The sequence below is a fragment of the Chelon labrosus genome, assembly GCF_963514085.1.
Source record: "Chelon labrosus genome assembly, chromosome: 7".
NCBI lineage: Eukaryota > Metazoa > Chordata > Actinopteri > Mugiliformes > Mugilidae > Chelon > Chelon labrosus.
The window spans coordinates 26529189-26546636 of NC_140343.1; the positions used below are offsets into that span (position 1 = coordinate 26529189).

A 17448-nucleotide genomic window follows, 5' to 3' on the forward strand; every position below is an offset into this window, starting at 1 on the left:
CCGACTTTCTTTTGTAAATAATTTTTAGTAACTTAACAGCAGACAAAATAGTTTCATCTTCACAGCTGCAAAGATGAAAAAGGCAAAGAACAATTTCACTGTCTTCACCTGTACTACGTTATTATTTTTTATTTCCAAAAATAAATTATAAACACTGATATGGCTTCACCATTGACTATTAATTTAAGGATTTTATGTCCACTAGAGGGCAGTAAAGAGACTATGATATACACAGACGGCAACAATGCTTCACACAGCCAATAAAAAGCATTTATTTCAACATGTTTTAATGGTTTCTAATGTCAAAAGTAGACCAAGAAGTACATTATTAACCTTTGTATCACTAATAGGTGGTTTAGACTTCTGTGTCAATTTGACACCGCAGCTGTGGCGACAGCCCAGACCCTACGAAGACCTTAGTGCCATAGCCTGAAGTGCACCTCCCAGAAACTAACTACACAACGCTGAACGCAAGAGCTGTAATTGGTCCGCTTGGTAATAGTGTGTTTCTGCTTTGGTATTTGCGACTGCTTCTCCATCTCCGAATTGATTGTTTTTGATCAATAAGGATGGAACACATCGAGGAAAGGTTAACTGAGGAGGTTCAGAGATACAAACGTGTGTATGACTCGTCTTTGGCGGAAGTTTCAGTCTCCATTGTTGAAAGTGAAGCAGGAAGTAAAAACAAAAATGATCCTGACTGGCAAAAGAGACATAGCGTTGACTAGCGCTTGGGTGGCGTTGTTACAGAGTGAGCCAGACTGACGAGCGCACAAGTATAACTGGCTCACACTGGCGTAGGTTACAGCAAGGTTAGACACATCTCATCAGCCTCACTGCCTTTCTAAACACATGGTTAACAGTGTAACATTTATATGCGTCAATTCATGTGGACGAACTTACTTCTTGCTGTTGGCCAGCTTGCGGTAGTCGCTCACAGTCATAGATTTCTTCTGAATGTTGTACTGAGTGAAAAGACCCGATTGGCCAGTCACCACCTGCATAATGGGCGCTGGAATCACCATGTCCTCGATGGTGTCGTAGGACCTACGCGGCTTCCAGCCCTCTGGGGGAATCACCTGAAGGAGGAGTGGGACAATTCACATTTACATGGATTTAACTGACATTCAAATGGAGAGATTTACAGTGAGCCACATACAAGTCTTGCTGTACTTTGGTCACGTTTAACTCTCACTCCAACACAGTCAATAAATGTTTTAGACATTCACGATCAAGAACACTGAAACCTGACCATGGATGTAGGTAGAAAGTGGGTTTTAATTGTAATAATAAGACCATACTATATTCATAACCTAGTTCAGAAAAAGAGTAGTGAACATTTGAGTGTGTGAGGTTGTCACCTTTGCCAGGCCCGCACGATGAGCTCCTTGACTCTCCATGTAGACGATGTACTTGGCAAAGTCTTTGAACTCTTCCACGGTGGGCCGGAAAGTCATGATCTTGCAGCTGGCATTCTTGGCAGTGGCTGGTGGCACTGGTGCCGGCAGAGGGCCAGGGGGTGACTCGGGGACTGGAGATGTGTTTGAGTCCGCAGGTTGGGCTGCGGTGAGATCTGGAACAGCATCGTGTTCTGAGGTCACTGGTGCGTCAGAGCTTTCGGGCGTTTCTGGCTCCTGGATGGAGATCTGGTCTTGGGCTGCGCTGGGGCCCAGAGAAGCAGCAGGAGAGGCTGGGACAGGATCAGGGGGCAAGGATGGGGCAGGGTGAGGAACTGACACCGTGTCTGTTGGCATGTCGGTAGCCATCGAGTCGTTGGTTGCAGGTAAACCTGAAATGGAGACCATGAGCAAGTTCAGTCAATCTCACCTTTTTTCAAACTGCCAAGGCAGCACAGTTATGCATTGAGATTGAGATTGAGAAGAGTCCATTGTTCCTGACCACAATTCAAGAGAAGTTTAGTAAGCTCACAAAGTGAAGGCGAGAATGCAACTTTGCTAAATAAAAACACTGTAAAATAACTAACTTAAACAAAAAAACTCAAGACTGTGATTAAACAGCAAACATTTGTACAGTTAAAGGTGTGTGCGACCTGCAAATCTTGATATTTTTTTCCATGTTTAAAACTGAATATGACGCGAGGTCACCGGTGTAAGTTGAAAGTCATAGGCGGTTTAAACCTCCGTGTTAAGTTGACACAGAAGCTACGGTGACAGCACAGACCCCTAACTGACGTGTACCTCCCACTTGCTCATCCAGAGACTCCAGAACAGCCTTTCTTCAACTTTGTTGTCAAAGAGTTTACCACCCCTAGTCCTAATATTGATAATACTGGCAACTGGTGCATGCTTACGGTGTGAATGAAAGTTGTTAACTAAAGCAGCTCGGTAGCTTGTGTTTGACAAGGCCAAAGGCCACTTGAATGAGCACTGACACTGGGGAAACAATTATGGATGATGAGTCCAGAACTGAAATTATTCGTGAAATAGTTAAGTAAAAAAAAACAAAAAATAAAAGATACACACAAATATTTAGACAATCTGCTAATCAATTTTATTAATTATTTTCATTTAAAAACACTGTCCTCCCTTTCAGTTTCTCTGCATATGCATATTATACCATTGATGCAATTAAAAAAAGTCCCACCACGCTCATGGAACAGGTGAAAAGTGCTTTTACTTCATGTTGATGAAAAACTGAATCAATAGTTGCACTGTTAGACGCAGCCCTAGTTTACACCAGGGAACATTAAAGAAGAGGTCCCAAAAAGATGGCTACAGGATCTGCTTTAAAGTCTAGCAGAGAGCATGGAGGACAAGTAGGCTTGGAGACAAAATATATTGCAATTTTTGCAACTGAGGCTTAATGGATCTCTGGGCAACAAACCGTTATTAAACTGTTAACATTTTTTTAAAAAACTCCAAATTCAATCAGATGACTGCTATCTTAAAACTTGTTAAATGAGTTCCCTGTTCAGAAACCAAAAACTCTACTCCATCAATAATCGATGGTGCCTTCGACTCTTGGCCATGAATTGGAATTAAGTCACTGTACGATCTCTACATAGAAGGTAAGTTTGCCTCTTTTGAGCAGATATCACAAAAATTTTGTATTCACAGGTCGGATTTTTTCAGGTATCTTCCAGTCAGATGTTTTATTATGTCTAACTCAGACTGTTTTCCCTTATGCCCTCCCATGTCACTTTTAGACTCGATCTTTAAATGTTCTACAGTCACCAAACAAATTATCAGTAAAATTTATAAATTGATCAATTCACATCAAGTGACCAAATTGGAGTCTCTTAAATATAAATGGGAAACAGACCTGGAGGAACCTATTTCTGAGCCAGTCTGGCAAAAGATTATCCAGAGGGTTTATTCCTCCTCTGTATGCCTAAGACATGCTGTGGTACAATTTAAAATTGTGCATCGTCTTCACTGGTCCAAGGAGAGATTAACTAAATTTAAACCAGATTTGGATCCAACTTGTTGTAGACAAGTTCCAGCCTCATTGTTGCATATGTTTTGGACATGTCCAAAGCTATACAGATTTTGGCGATCTATTTTTGAGGCCTTCTCTAAGATATGTGGGAAAACTGTACATCCATCCCCTTTCATTTCACTGTTTGGGGTGACCCCAATGGATATCTCTCTTAGTAAGTGCAATATGAACATGATTGCATTCTGTTCTTTGCTGGCCAGAAGGCTTATTCTCTCTAAATGGAAAGATTCTCAACCTCCAACATATGGACGTTGGATTAGAGAGGTCATGTGTCATATCCATCTAGAAAAAGTTAGGTATACCATCCGAGGATCTGTTGAGAAATTTCATTCTACCTGGCAGCCATTCATATCCTTCGTTGAGAATGTGGCTGTTGCCAACTTTACTGAATAATTAATGTGACTGTGTACAGTAAATATGTGACCCCGTGAAATTGCTAGTGGAACATACGGAATGTTTGTTTCTAAATGCACAATTGTCTCTCTTTTGTTTACTTCTTTTTAAACATTGTTCAACATTGTTCTGGCATTTTGGGGATGGGGTGGGAAGGGTGTATGTTCAGATTGTGTCTGTCCATGTAGTGTTGTTTTGTTTGTATTGTTTTGTGTAATTGAAAAATTTGGAAAATGATAAAAAGACTTTGATCAAAAAAAAAGAAACCAAAAACTGTTTCTGCTCTAATCCTAAAAATCTCAAATCGATTCAATTAGCTAGTACTGGCGTATTTTTCATTTGTGCCATTTCATCTGTGACTCTCTTTCTCTTTCCTCCTCTGCATTTGAATGTATGCAAAATTTAAACAGAGGACAGGTCAGTCACGAGAACCTATGTTTTCTGGACTTCTGTTTGGTTTAAATTAATTATTTTGAGTAAAATGTTATTCAAAAGAAAATTCAGAATGATTTGAGCCCTACCCCTTGGCTCTTGGTATCTATGGACCCTACATATGGTATTTTACCTTGATAGTAAGTTATCCAAAAGCTTTATATCGTCAAATGAAACTATATCCTTAATGTCAAGGTGGTGTACAAAGCAGAGATGTTCATGTGTTTGAGGGCAGAAAAAGATTATTAACATAGTTATGTGCATCAATCCTGAATCTTCCAAGAGATCACTGTAATCCATCACAATCTATGAACGGTTTTTCTCATTTTTCCCCATCTCCAAGCAAACAGATGACACATGTCAACTGTTTTGCACAAACAGGTGCAAGAAGTTATCTGCTAGGAGATTAACTGTGGCACAGGTTCAACCCAAACAAACTCAATCAACAACTCCTCAGCTGCAGTACAAGGCCCACGCAGGGCACACTAATTGATCTAAAGGAGTTTAGTTTTAGGGTTGGCGTGCAAGGAAAGATCAATCTATCTTAGATCTGAATTTGCACAGCAGCGAGAACAACATGGTTTAGATAACGAGGGGGGGGGACAAAAAATCACAATAAAAACGCACAGATGCGAAAAAGAAACACCAACAACACTGCAGTCCTGCATATGAACTGCAGCTCATCATTTACAACTTTACACACCTCTGAAACTCAGCACTAGTGTTAAATGTGTCATTTATTTATAGCACAATGAGTTGCCACTACATGGCCAGAGAAACTGCAATTATAATTTCCTAAGTCATTTGCATCAAGCACACAAAGCCTACTGTGCAGGAAAGGAGCAGTCAGGTTCCAAGTAGCTGAATGAAAACACAGGCGGTGATCTTTGAAAGCGATAACAAAATGAATGTATAACATTAATAAATCAGTTCAACGCAAAACTATGTGACTGGGAACGATGTCTTCCGGGATAGCTTGCTGATACGAAACCTGCCCTACTGCCCGACTAGGAACTACTTTTACTTTCACAATCAATAGTACTGGTTTCAAAATGCCCTCAAAAGTACCTCAAAAATGACTCACTCACATTTAGAAGCAGGGACCCAGACATGCTCAGCGGATGGCCACATGACCCCAGCTGTTTAATCAAAACATTAAGGGGCCTACATTGACCCTTTAACTCCATCTGGGCCTGAAACTTCTTCCAATACTGCAACGACTGCCCCCCTTTTGCAAGAACTGAGATGCTAACGCGGAGCATACTACGTATATGTGAACCGTGTCGTTAATTCGCGTACTTGGCTTGCCTGAGAGTAATAACGACGCTTTTCGGTGTCAGTTATTACTGCAGCTACAGGCGACGCTAGCCCTGCACAACTACCATTAAGTGTTAGCATTTTACCTATGACAAGGAACAGAAAATGTAGCTGAAGCCCCTCACAATGAGAAAATAATGCGGAACCCAAATAGTTGCAAAATGCAATTTCTCCGAGTTGCACTCATACCCAAACATTTTATAGAGCTACACATCCCAGAGTCCTCATGTAAATGTATAGCTAGCTAACGTCGGCTAGCTTCGTGCTAGCTACTTCCATATCTGCATTTAGAAAAAAAACAAAACACCGCGACGACAGAACACCACACATTACGGTCAAGCGACAACACAGTCTCTGCGACAGAACTAAATCAAGCCCATTTGGGATATATTACCTCCTGCAGCAAAATATAGTCCTGTCCCTGTTTTGCTCAGTCGAATTTGGTATCCTTTAGTTAAATTTCCCTGGATCGATTTTCTCCTAGCCGTAGCTAGCTTATGGTGTCGACGAGCCACGCCCACATTACAATCAGTACCTTGTGATTGGTGGAGCGACGCCGTGATAAGCCGTTTGGTGAACGCCATGGCAATTTGATTGGTTTATTTTGTTACAGACAAACAAATCACCCAATGAAATGACACATTTACTAGTATCCATGTTCCGGTACTGTGTACGTGCGTGGCGTGCACGTACTCACCGCCGGATGTGCTAAAGGCTGCTATGCTCGGCTAAACACGAGAAAAATAAAAGTACCCTCTGTGCAGATGAACATATTTACACATTCTCTGACTCATGTGAGGTCAAGAGTTTCTCATTCCCCCAGAGCATCTACCTCCATTACTCAAGTATCCTTATTAAAATTCTCTGAAGCTTAGAGTCAGTGGGTTTCTAGTTCCATTTATCAATACTTTAAATCCAACAATCTAAAACACTTTCTCCTGCAGAGATCTAAACATGCACAACTAGTCCCTTTCATACCGTAGTTCAAGTTCACTGCACAAATTTAAAGTCTCCCCACCTTCACTTAAAAAAAAAATAAAATAAAAACATAATATACCAAATTTAAAATTTTATTGAATAACACTGAAAATGTATAGACAAAATGTTACACCAAACGTGCAAATAATTCTAAAACTACATAAAACTAAAATGCACTACAAAAAAAAATTATACAATTTCAGTAAATATACATTTCCCAGTCTATGCAAATATTGGTCTTTCAGTCAAAACATTTAGTCCTGGCATGTGGATAGATATATACACACACAGCTGTTAAAATTCAACACTAAATATCATTCCTAGAAGAAAAAAAAAGGCAAAACCGCAAAAGTAGTAAATTCATTTTAGCTCAATCAAATGAGGTCAGGTTTCACAAGTGACCAATGGAGACAAAAGACTGAAACCCCCACCTCCCCCAACACAAATGGCAGTAATGGATTATAAAATATCAAAGTACACATTTTATAAAAAAAAAAAATAAAAAAAAAAATACAAATTCTAAACTCAGCAAGGCTCGAGTGTCAGGGACAACATCTAGAGACCTAGATAGATGATAGTTCTACATTACAATCTTGGTTAAGCATTGTCGTTTCTTTGGACTTTATAGTGACAACTTTTCAAAGTGAGGAGAATCCAAATTTATGCCATGGTATAAGAAAATGTTTGGCATTAAGGGTTATATCAAATTAATAACTTCATATACAATCATGTAAGTATTAAGGGAACCATAAAATAATTTGGAAAATCCAACATTTGTTCGATGACACAATTCCCACAGACATGTGCTCAAGGGCAAGAAAACAACAAAAATCCTGGTTCAGATTGTGCTTGTACATTTGGTCTCATCTACACTGTACTGAGCAGTGGTCGATTGAGAAAGCATCTTTTCTCAAAAAAGAAAAAAGAAAAAAAAAAAAGGGGACTTTACTCAATTGTCATATTAGTGCAATCACAATCACCTGACCATCCAAGAAAACTCTAATTAAAATCTGAATGGTCAAATTCAGTAAAATAAATTGCACCAAAATGACCAACCACAGCCAAAACAACAGCCAAGCAGATAGGATTGTTCAAAAACATCTCAGATAGAGTTGGGAAAACGGCTGAACGTTCTTTTAACGAGTGCTAAAACGGAAGAATTTAGTTAAGTGACAACTTTTACATCACGGATAATATTAGCATTAGTTAATGGACCAGAACGAAACACTGGGAGTAAAAGTATTAATGGAGTAATAATACAGCCAGTTATAAAAAGGAGTTTTCATCATTGACACCGCATCATGGCTGATCCACGGTATAAAATAATGGGAGCATCAAAGTCCACAAATATTGTAGTTTTATAATCATAGAAAATATATTAAGAGAAAGTGATTCTTTATTGCCTCTACTAAAAAAGCCCCTTACAGTTTAAAATCACGTTTCCTCAAGGGCCAAGTAGGCAGAACCAATGATCATCGTCCGTTGCTGTAGCCTGGGAAAAACTGATTTAGAATGTCTTGCAGAGATTTGTTGACCGACATGGAGTAGTTTTTGCCCAGGTCGTGTCTGCAGGCCGGGCAGGTGTAGACCTCTGCTTTGAAGGATCGCTGAAGGCATTCCTGGAGTAAAAAGAACAGAACAGGTTACTCTTGTGATTTAACTAACCCTGCAATCCCCCCGAGTACCTGAGGACAGCTTCAGTGACAACTGTCAGAGGTAGGTGGGGGTATCCATCAAAAGATGCTATAGCTCCCAAAGCATTTATGATAATTCTACTCCCTCCACTATGTCAATACAACAGCATTTCACTCATTTACTCAACCACCCCTTCTTAACAAAGTACATGTGTTTTTAAAGGCATATTATGACTTCTCACAGTTTCTCTGTTCCCAGAATTTAAGTTGTAAAGGTGTCCACTGACTGAAAAGTAATCAATTTAAGTAAAATGTATTGCAACATCACCATGAGGTCATGCAGTCTTTATCACTCATTTTGCAGCTACTACTTTAAAGCTATCAAATCAACTTTCCATTGTTTACTCGATTAGGACCGTGGTTTCTTACCCTGCAGACATTGTGTTGGCACTCTGTGGTGATGGGTTGAAAGACCACTTCTTGGCAGCAAATGCAGAGGAAAACTTCTTCAACTTTGTTCAAGAATTTCTACAGAAATAAAACGATACACAAAAAAAAAACATTACAATGTGTTGTGACACAGCATTCTTCCATTTCATATTAAATTTACATCAGTTGCTCCTTAACAAAATGCTGATCTGGAGGGGGGAAATGGTCTAAAACAGCACCAATAATAAAGCTCCAGCAACCACACCGTTTGTCTGAGGTAAATCCGATATACAGTCATTTATCAAGTTATTATTGCATGAGTGACACAATATAAAGAGGTGATAAAATGGTTTAGAAAAGTAAAACTTGATGTATAGACCCACATTCAGGACAAACACACCTACGACTAATCAAAAAATAATCTGGACTATGCAACATCCTTGTGGCAAACTGAGAAATGCACAGCCACCCTCACCGGCCCAAGTGACAATGACTCCATGGCTTCATCCCACAGCTTCTTGTTTGTGTTGTCATTCTTGATGAGGGCTTTCTGCTCCTTTGACAGCTTGTACACCTCTACCTTGATTTTCTTAGGAGTCTTCCCTGGGGAGGTCTTGGATTCTGTGAGAAACCAAGAAATACAATTGTCACTTATTAAGTTTGCAGCAGAAGACTCTTACAGGGAAAAACTATTAATCTGTCACTTGCACTCGAAAAGTTGGATCACTCCTCACAGCAATGGGATTTTTTGTATACGATCAGTGGATGATTGATGGTTCAGATAATACAATATGTCAAAACTAACATACCATTGCTCTGAGACTTTCTCTTCCTCTTTGTCTTGTTAGGTGTCGCTTCCTCCTCCACTTCATTCTTGTTCTCCTTCTCTTTCTGATAGCCAGCAGGATACTGGAACAAAGAAAGGTCAATTTGATCAGTTTTCAACATTATTAGCATGCTGATCAATGTGAGCCGATTGCAACACACCACAATAACCAGTGTACACCTAGTGCAATCTGATCTCTACCTGCATGATGAGACCAAGCTTCTTGATGCGTTCCTTGCCATCTCTGGTCCACGGTGCTGGCTCATCATCATCACGCTTCAGCAGATACCGCCACACCAAGAAACCAGACTTTCCTTTGTCTGGCCAGTACTTCACCACCTGAATGAAACCAGACACATTAAGTAAAACTACAAATAGATGATCGAAGGTACAAGATTAAAAATTTAAAGTTTGTCGAGATAGTTATTGGAAAACTAGCAATTCAGTTCCTATAAATGGGCTATGACAATTCCTTAACAGCTTAACATTCCTCTAAAATGCCCGTGTAGTGTTTTGTCATACCTTATATATCCCATCATATCTGTTTCCTTCCTCAGGGCAGTATTTACTGTGCTTGCGTCCCTTGCAGCTGCGCACAACTCTTACTGGCTTGCCTTGCTTCCAGTTCTTAGACTCGGCTCCGTTTTTGTCATTAACAGGTACGTTGCAGTTGAGAGCCAGTGCCCTGTTGTATCCCAAAGCAAACAATTTAGAAAAGAAAAACAAGCAAAGCAAAAGCTGACCAGATATCCTGTTAGCAGGAATTAGTTACTGTAATGCCATACCGGTTCATGTGAGTCAGTGTCTGATCACACGATTGCTCGGCAGTCCTCTTGTTTCCCGACAAGTCTCGACCTCCGGAGCCGGTGTAAGTAAACTCATTGCCATCATCCTATAATGCAATACAATAAATATTACATTACACAACAACTACAGAAACTGTGGTATCAGAAATAAAACCCAAATAGCAGCATACCACATCGTCCTCGTAGCCTCCTGCCAAGACCAGAGAGTAGGCACCATCATTGCTTCTGCCATGGATTCCAGCAACATGAGGTCTGTGGACACCAGATTCACTGACCTAAAAAAAAAAAAAAATAAATAAAAACTCTTTAGTACATATCTAGATATCACTTACTTCTCTCATATGTCTTAACATTTAAAATCAACAATTATGAATTCCATATACTCCTAAAGGTTTCCAAATCAACTTCACATGGATGCATGGACTGACCTGCACTCTGAACTTCCACAGAGAGCCGACAGGAACGCCAGGAATTGGGCCGTAGTGGTTGGATGGTACAATGGTGCACTGCTTTGTTCGACCAACACATGCCATTCCCTGGAAGGGGAGAAGTAAAGGTTTGTATCTGAAGACTCTTGAAGGTGGTAAAATTATAGCATACGAGCTAGTTATCTACAAGGACACCGAGCATGTCAACATAATTTTAAGTTATCCAAAAATAATAATAATAAAAAATTTAAAAATCTTGCACATACAATTAGTTTAAATGTCTGGCAGCACTCACCTTGCCCCAGTCCCTCTGGCTGGAGGAGCTGGCAGAAGCCATCTTTGCTTTCTTCTTACTCTCCTTCAACTTTTCTCCAGCCAGCACCACCTCGCTGCTGTCGTTGCGGCAACCTGGGCAATACCTGAGACAATATGACACGTTAAGGTAAAGGCAAAGTCAAGATCAACATACTGATAATAGTAATCTTCAAATTGTTTGCTTTTTAGACATTTCTTAGAGAAAAAAAAAACAAACAAAAATCTACAAGGTCGCTCACCATTTACTAACTTAATAATGTGTGTGTAATTGTGTAATTATGAATCTACTGACCAGTCCTCATCTTCAGGAATGGAGGTGAGTGGAGGATTAAGACAGTAGATGTGATAGGCCATGTCACATTCATCGCACAGCAACTGTTTGTCAGGATCCTGCTTGATACCGCAGATGTGACAGTTACACCAGCGACAGGCTTTATTGACATCATCCTTACAGTGCTTGCACTCCGGCCCATTTGATCCTGAGAGGAGAGATATTGCATTTTATTATATTTTCTAAAGTTCAATGTATAAATCTTTCTTATTTACAAGTTAAAACTCTTGACTGCCAATAGCTACTAGTACGTGCCTTTAAGACTTGGAATATTTTGTCTTTCACTTACTTTTTAGTGGACTCTCAGATCCAGTTGGTGCATCACCGAGAGAACCAGGTTCCTCAATTTTGTAGATTTCGGTCAGGAACATAATTCGGCAGTCGTTAAGAGAGTCACCGGCATCGCTGTAAACAAAGGAACAAAGTGTCAAGCTACAGTCAAAGAAAAGCACAATGTAAAGAGTCATAACATGTGTGTGTGTATATATTTATATATATATTTTATGAAAATGAAAGCTGTTCATACCGCAGCCTTATAAACTATTCCGGTACCGATCACATTATGCAATCTATCAATACCACAGCAGGAAATTCGATTTCACCCACCTGCAGTTGTGGCATTCAAAATCTGAGATACTGTTACAGTAGTGACCTCAAAATATCCACCTGCTACCACAGCTAGCTGAATAGATATTTTCTCAGACATGACTTGTGGTAACTGACTCCACCTTATATCCAACAATGTCCTTACCCAAGGATAATCTTGGCGTAGATCTCACGTAGAGTACGAGTCTCCCTCTTCTTCTGGATCTCAGCGTCATACCAGTAGCCACGTTCCTTGGGATCATCCGGGTTGTAGTTGACCATAACAACCATCCCCGGCTCTAGCTGGTGCCACTGGTACACGGTGCGGGCCCGTGGACGAACATCCTTGGCAAGCAGCTGAATCACTCCATTTTCTGGGTAGCTGTGTAGGCAAACGGGATATCATATTATTGAGTAGCTCAGAGACACACCACAGACCAACACAGGTGCTTCCTGCACAATACTGCATCAAACTTTTACCAAATTAAAAATGGTTGAATGGTGAGAACCAACTGCTAATGCAGCAGGTTTGAACAGCTACACCACTCAGAGCAATGTTCCCTCCGATACTAATGTACTTGCACACACAAGAGCACCTTTCAAAGAGGGAAAAGTCAAAGGGAACCAGAGAAAACAGTACTTCTACAGTTAGGGCTTGTAACTCAGGAAACATTAGAGTTTAATGTCAGATTCAATGAGAATTGAATTGCCTTGTCTAGAGTTCAAGTCTGGATTTGAAAAGCCTTCCATGTGGAGCCACAACAGAAAGTCATGAGTTACTATTAGTACATCAACAGCAGCTGACTTCCGTTTACGCACCGGAAGCATGCTCAACAGCCGACACCGTTTAGTGGCATGAATTAGCATTACACTTCAACACACAATGTTCTGTTTACACAGTGTATGACAAGAGACAAAACCTGTTTCACTGAGTGATGGTAGTATCTTATTGTTTTACTTTTGGTTTACCTCCGTCAATAACGTAGCCCAAACAACCACCAGAGCAGGTTAGTCAAGCCATGATCTCCAATGCAAAGTCCTTTATATTACATTACATGTGACAAGGAAAATCACCCAGGTCATTAAAACAATTAACTTGTCCTCTTCAGTTCTGGAGGATCAGTAATATCACTGATCACTTTGCTTAACCGATTTGTAAATATGTCAAATATGTTTCCATTTAGATCTTTCCCTTAATGCTTTCATTGCTGAAACTAGTTAGTTTCAAGCTCTTTAGATAAGAACAGATAAGGGATTCTTACTCTTCGTATTTAACATGGTACAGTATCTCCTCCTCATCTGGCTGTGCCTCAGCGCCATCCTCTTTGGGGGTCTTTGTGGTCTTCGTAACGTTCAAGATCTGGGCTTCAAACCACGCTCCCATGTTCAGGTCTCTCGCATCCACCAGCTCATTGATCTTCAGACACACAAAAGAAAAAGTCAGCCAGCTCTTCATGGAGATTTTTCATGTTTTAGTGCAATATATAGACAAAACAACCTTGATGAAAAAAAGTTTCAAAAACACATGTTTCCGTTAACTTTAGTTGATGAAATGGCTCATTTGACATCTTGCAAAATGAAACCATGTCCATCAGAACCTGGGCGAAGAAATGAGGGATACGTACAGCCACTACAGTTTGATCTTTCAAAGACTCCAGTCTTCTATTTATATGGTAATGTTTAACGTACAACCTGACGCATTTATATATGGACCAAAACAGTCACCAAAAACAAAGATAAAGGTAGAAATGTAATGTATTTACAGGGAAAAGGTTCAAGCAGCAGTAGAAATCAAATACATTCAAATCTGAAATACACATGTGAGCATGCTCTAGACCGGGGGTGCCCGTGGTTTTTTTTTTGGCTTGCAAAAATCATTTCAGTCAAAGGAGGTTGCAGCCGGAACTGCCACACTTGAAGGTAGAGTAAATGCCCTCTATCAGAAAAGAGATGGTCAACAAGATTGTTTTAAAAAATTTCATTTTTAGATGGTTAAGACAAAGAGTTACACACGCAGAAGTACAGACAGCATGGAGGAGCCTGAAGCATACTGACAGCCACAGCATTCATGATGATGGATGTTTCCTGGTTATATTGAACTACATCCTGCTGCTGTATACCCATTCACTTATATCCTCTCTTAATACAAAGCTCCCTACACAGCTGTGAGCAAGGCTTAATGTGGAACAACACACAACACACTTATCTGGAAGATGAGAGGCATCCTGTGAAACTTCCAAGCGTGTTAAAAAAAACATGAGTCAATTGGTCATGCTTCATGACCACTGCCCAAACTGGGGTGAACACAAGTGCTACACTAGAGAAAGCCAAAAAAAACCTGTAACCACTAAAAACATCTCATTTAATACCGACTACCATACCTTGAAGGATCCAAATCCAGGGTCAACGAGCTCTGGTGCATTTGTCTGAGCAGAGGTCCCAGGGGTCTGACCCTCTACTTCGCCGTGAGTTGAGTTCTTGTCAGACTCACTCTGAGTGGACCCACAGCCAGAATCAGAGTCAGAGAGCTCAGCTTCTTTGTCTTTGCTTTTGACGACACTAGCGGCCATCTTCTGCCTAACAAGCAGCTGCACTATGTCGTTTAGGCCCACATTATAGTCAAATATGGTATGGCCATCCTCCATCTGGTATGAATTATAAAAAAAAAAAAACACAAACATGATTAAAAGGAGAAAATCATCACTTCCCGTTTCTACACTACATTTTTTCTGCTATTATAACTTCTTTTTTTTTTTTTTTTTTTTTTACATCCATCACCCAGATCCCTAGCATAATGTATGTGTAAAGTGCATAAACCAAACACTTATGTCTAGCAGTTTATTTTTAAGGCTGAGAACTGTAAGAATTAAGGTCACCATAAACAGCAACAAACACCTCTATATAAAATCACAGCCATGCTGCCTCACCTGCTTGCCGCGGTAAAAGAGCCTCTGTCTCTCTGGCTCCACCTTAAAGAGCTCCATGATTTTTACACGCAGCTCATCCACCTTGGTGAGTTTGGACAGGGAATCCACCCGATGGGTTTCCTTCCCATCCATTGTGCGCACTTGAATCCACATTGCAGCTGCCCTGTGTGCACAGTCAAAGCATGACCCCATTATAATTACTGTAATCATTGCAGCTATTTTGCCAGAAACGGTATATGTAGGGTAATGTGTACTGGAGGGTTCAGTAGTTACCTTCATTTGTTGTTGTTTTTAAGGGTTACAAGGTACCATGCAAAACACGCACCATAAGTTAAATAATAGAGTTTTTTGGGAACCAAAATCCAGTTCAGGTTTACTCATTTAAGTGCATGCGTGGCTGCTGCATAAGCTTAAACTGTTATTTTGTCCATTAAAATATTAATTAATGAATGCATCATATCCAATAGTGAATAGTAGTTCATGACAAAACTATTTTGCTTCATGGTTTTGTATAATAAAATTTGAAAATATACTTTGTTCAATGCATGGAAACAGCAAGAGTGCTGCATGCTTCTTGTGAAGTAATATTGCAGCTGTAATAAGGTCTGCTTCATCGTCGGTTTTGCCATACGTGCAGCACATACAGAGGATTGAAACTGCGTTAATGTAAGAGCCACGGAGCAACGAGGTGGACACTAAAACTAGAAATATACATATCTGAGATTAATAAAAAAAAAAAAAAACTCAGTAAATATGAATGACACTCTTGTCCTCTGCTCGTTGTATTATTGGAGGAATATAGATAGCTGCATTCACTGTCAACTTTGAACCAGATTCCTGACGTGTGAACGTGTGCACAATATCCGAAAGCAAGTGACGCATGCCAGTGCAACATGACACCTACCAGGAATTCAACCACGACTTTGAAGAACAATTGGGCAAAGATGAATTGGCAGATTTTTATTTCAGTTTCACATTTTCTTGCAATTATTGCGAGTATATAAATTTATACTTAGTAGCCGATTATGAACTCACAAAGACAATAGTTTCACAACAAAATAATTAGGTTTTAAGTTTTGCATCCAAGGTTAAAAAAAATGTTTAGCTTGTTTTTGCTCGTGGATTAAAGAAAACTAACTTTAAAGAATGCATTTAAAGGGCCCTCAGCAGCAGAAATGTGTGTATTGTATTTCTTTCAGCACTGGGCTGTCACTACAGCAGAGCATCAGAAAGGGAGGGAACAGGCTGATTTGAATACAGTGCGGGAAACTGAGCTCCAGGCCACTCCCAGTTCTTTTAAAAGCACATCCGGACGCGAGGGAGCGCTAGCAAACAATGTGCCTTCGCTCTGTGACAATAAAACACACCGAAACACGACCTCATATATTCTTTCAAACACATTATTGTTACACACGAAAGGCCTTTCACACACAAATATCGTGCTTTGTTCATATAGATCAGGAAGCGGCGAGCTCGGAGCCTCCTTGACTTTTACTTTTGCGCTCTCAGCTGAGGTCCTGTTCGCCTCGAAATAAACCAAGAGCAGTGAACAAAACACGAGCAATAACAACGAAAACAAAACTACTACTTCTCACCGGAGATGTGTTTTTTCGCCGTAACCACTTGGGGTTTTTTTCGAAAATGCACATGAAAACCCGATTTAATTCATCATAAGCCAAAAAGGGCAAACAGGGAAATAAGCAAACGAAGGTTAGCGCGTTTGTTTTTCTTCACGGGAGGCAGTGAAGAGACAAAGCTAGCCGAGACTTTAACATGTGTTGCAGATTATTTAGCTGTGCTAGACATGAACAGCAGAAGATAACAGCTCGCCATAGTCAAGTTCATCATCCACCCATATAAACGCTCACAGCAAACCACGTTATAGTGCATTGTTACAGAGATTTCAACTAGTATGTTAGCAAAAAGAAATCAATAATGTACTTAAAAGCGTGAAAACTGTCCCGACGACTAGAAATTGAATTGAATTTGAATTTTACGTTTTGCAGGCTGGTGTAGTAAGCTATAAAGAAAGGGGGTAGGACTTTGTCAAGTTAGCTAACCTTAGTATGCTAGCTACTATGTGAAGATATTATCAATGGAGTACAAATTTAAAAGTTAGCAGAACGCGAGGAAAAAACCGTTTTACCTGTTTGCTCGTCCAAGTGAAAACAAGAAATTGACGGTTAAGGAATAACGTTCAGGTTCTTGCCCAAACAACTTCTTTGCTGGGTTGGCACGACCAACTCTATGCCTTGTTGGAGATTGATCAATGAGTTATTCTTCAAGACTTCCACATCCCGCCTGCTCTAGAAATCGCTCATCGCCACTGGCTGCTGCCCTCTCACTACGTCGAGCTCATTGGATACCAGAGCTGTCAATCTAGGATGTGACTGGAGCTTAGCCTCAGCGCGCGAAACTACATTCTCGTGGATGTCTCAGGCCTGGGGGTGTTTATCGCGAGATTATGCGGCGCTCTGTCAGCCGCCGGTAACCCTCCGAGAGACAGATGGTGGTCCTGGTAAACAACCTCGCTTTTAGAGCTGTTTATCATGTCTGTGGAATGACTGGTTCGTTATTTGGTTTCACAA

At 40.3% G+C, this 17448-nt stretch overlaps 2 protein-coding genes across 3 annotated transcripts in view; both read right to left on the reverse strand.

Moving 5' to 3' along the window:
- kdm4b (lysine (K)-specific demethylase 4B) overlaps positions 1–6137 on the reverse strand; it is a 46960-nt gene extending 40823 nt beyond the window's left edge. Inside the window, exons 1-3 of the mRNA XM_084548200.1 lie at positions 5996–6137; positions 1362–1789; positions 904–1079 (exon numbers count right to left, since the gene is read on the reverse strand). Of these exons, the coding sequence (XP_084404326.1) occupies positions 904–1079; positions 1362–1766 (581 nt within the window). The 5' untranslated portion in view covers positions 1767–1789; positions 5996–6137. The remainder of the gene's footprint in view (positions 1–903; positions 1080–1361; positions 1790–5995) is intronic.
- Positions 6138–6690: 553 nt separating this feature from the next.
- On the reverse strand, positions 6691–17140 carry uhrf1 (ubiquitin-like with PHD and ring finger domains 1). 2 transcript variants are annotated; one of them, XM_084548298.1, is made up of 17 exons: positions 17007–17140; positions 14861–15023; positions 14315–14578; positions 13196–13350; positions 12100–12315; positions 11638–11753; positions 11310–11496; positions 10998–11121; positions 10703–10810; positions 10445–10549; positions 10254–10360; positions 9991–10153; positions 9670–9807; positions 9452–9551; positions 9118–9263; positions 8643–8741; positions 6691–8198 (listed from the first exon to the last, which is right to left on the reverse strand). In XM_084548298.1, the coding sequence occupies exons 2-17, from the start codon at positions 15011–15013 to the stop codon at positions 8052–8054; spliced, it is 2328 nt and encodes a 775-aa protein (XP_084404424.1). In that variant the 5' UTR covers positions 15014–15023; positions 17007–17140; the 3' UTR covers positions 6691–8051. The 2 variants fall into 2 exon arrangements, with proteins under 2 accessions (XP_084404424.1, XP_084404423.1); XM_084548297.1 differs by lacking the exon at positions 17007–17140 and having other exon boundaries at positions 14861–15585.
- Between the last annotated feature and the right edge of the window lie 308 nt (positions 17141–17448).

Coding starts and splice junctions, on each gene's coding strand:
- uhrf1 (XM_084548297.1), bottom strand. CDS start 15,139: ATGAAGGTAACTACTGAACCCTCCAGTACACATTACCCTACATATACC. Junction 11,754..12,099: donor TACGCCAAGATTATCCTTGG/GTAAGGACATTG, acceptor CTTTGTTTACAG/CGATGCCGGTGACTCTCTTA. Junction 9,808..9,990: donor GATATGATGGGATATATAAG/GTATGACAAAAC, acceptor GGTTTCATTCAG/GTGGTGAAGTACTGGCCAGA.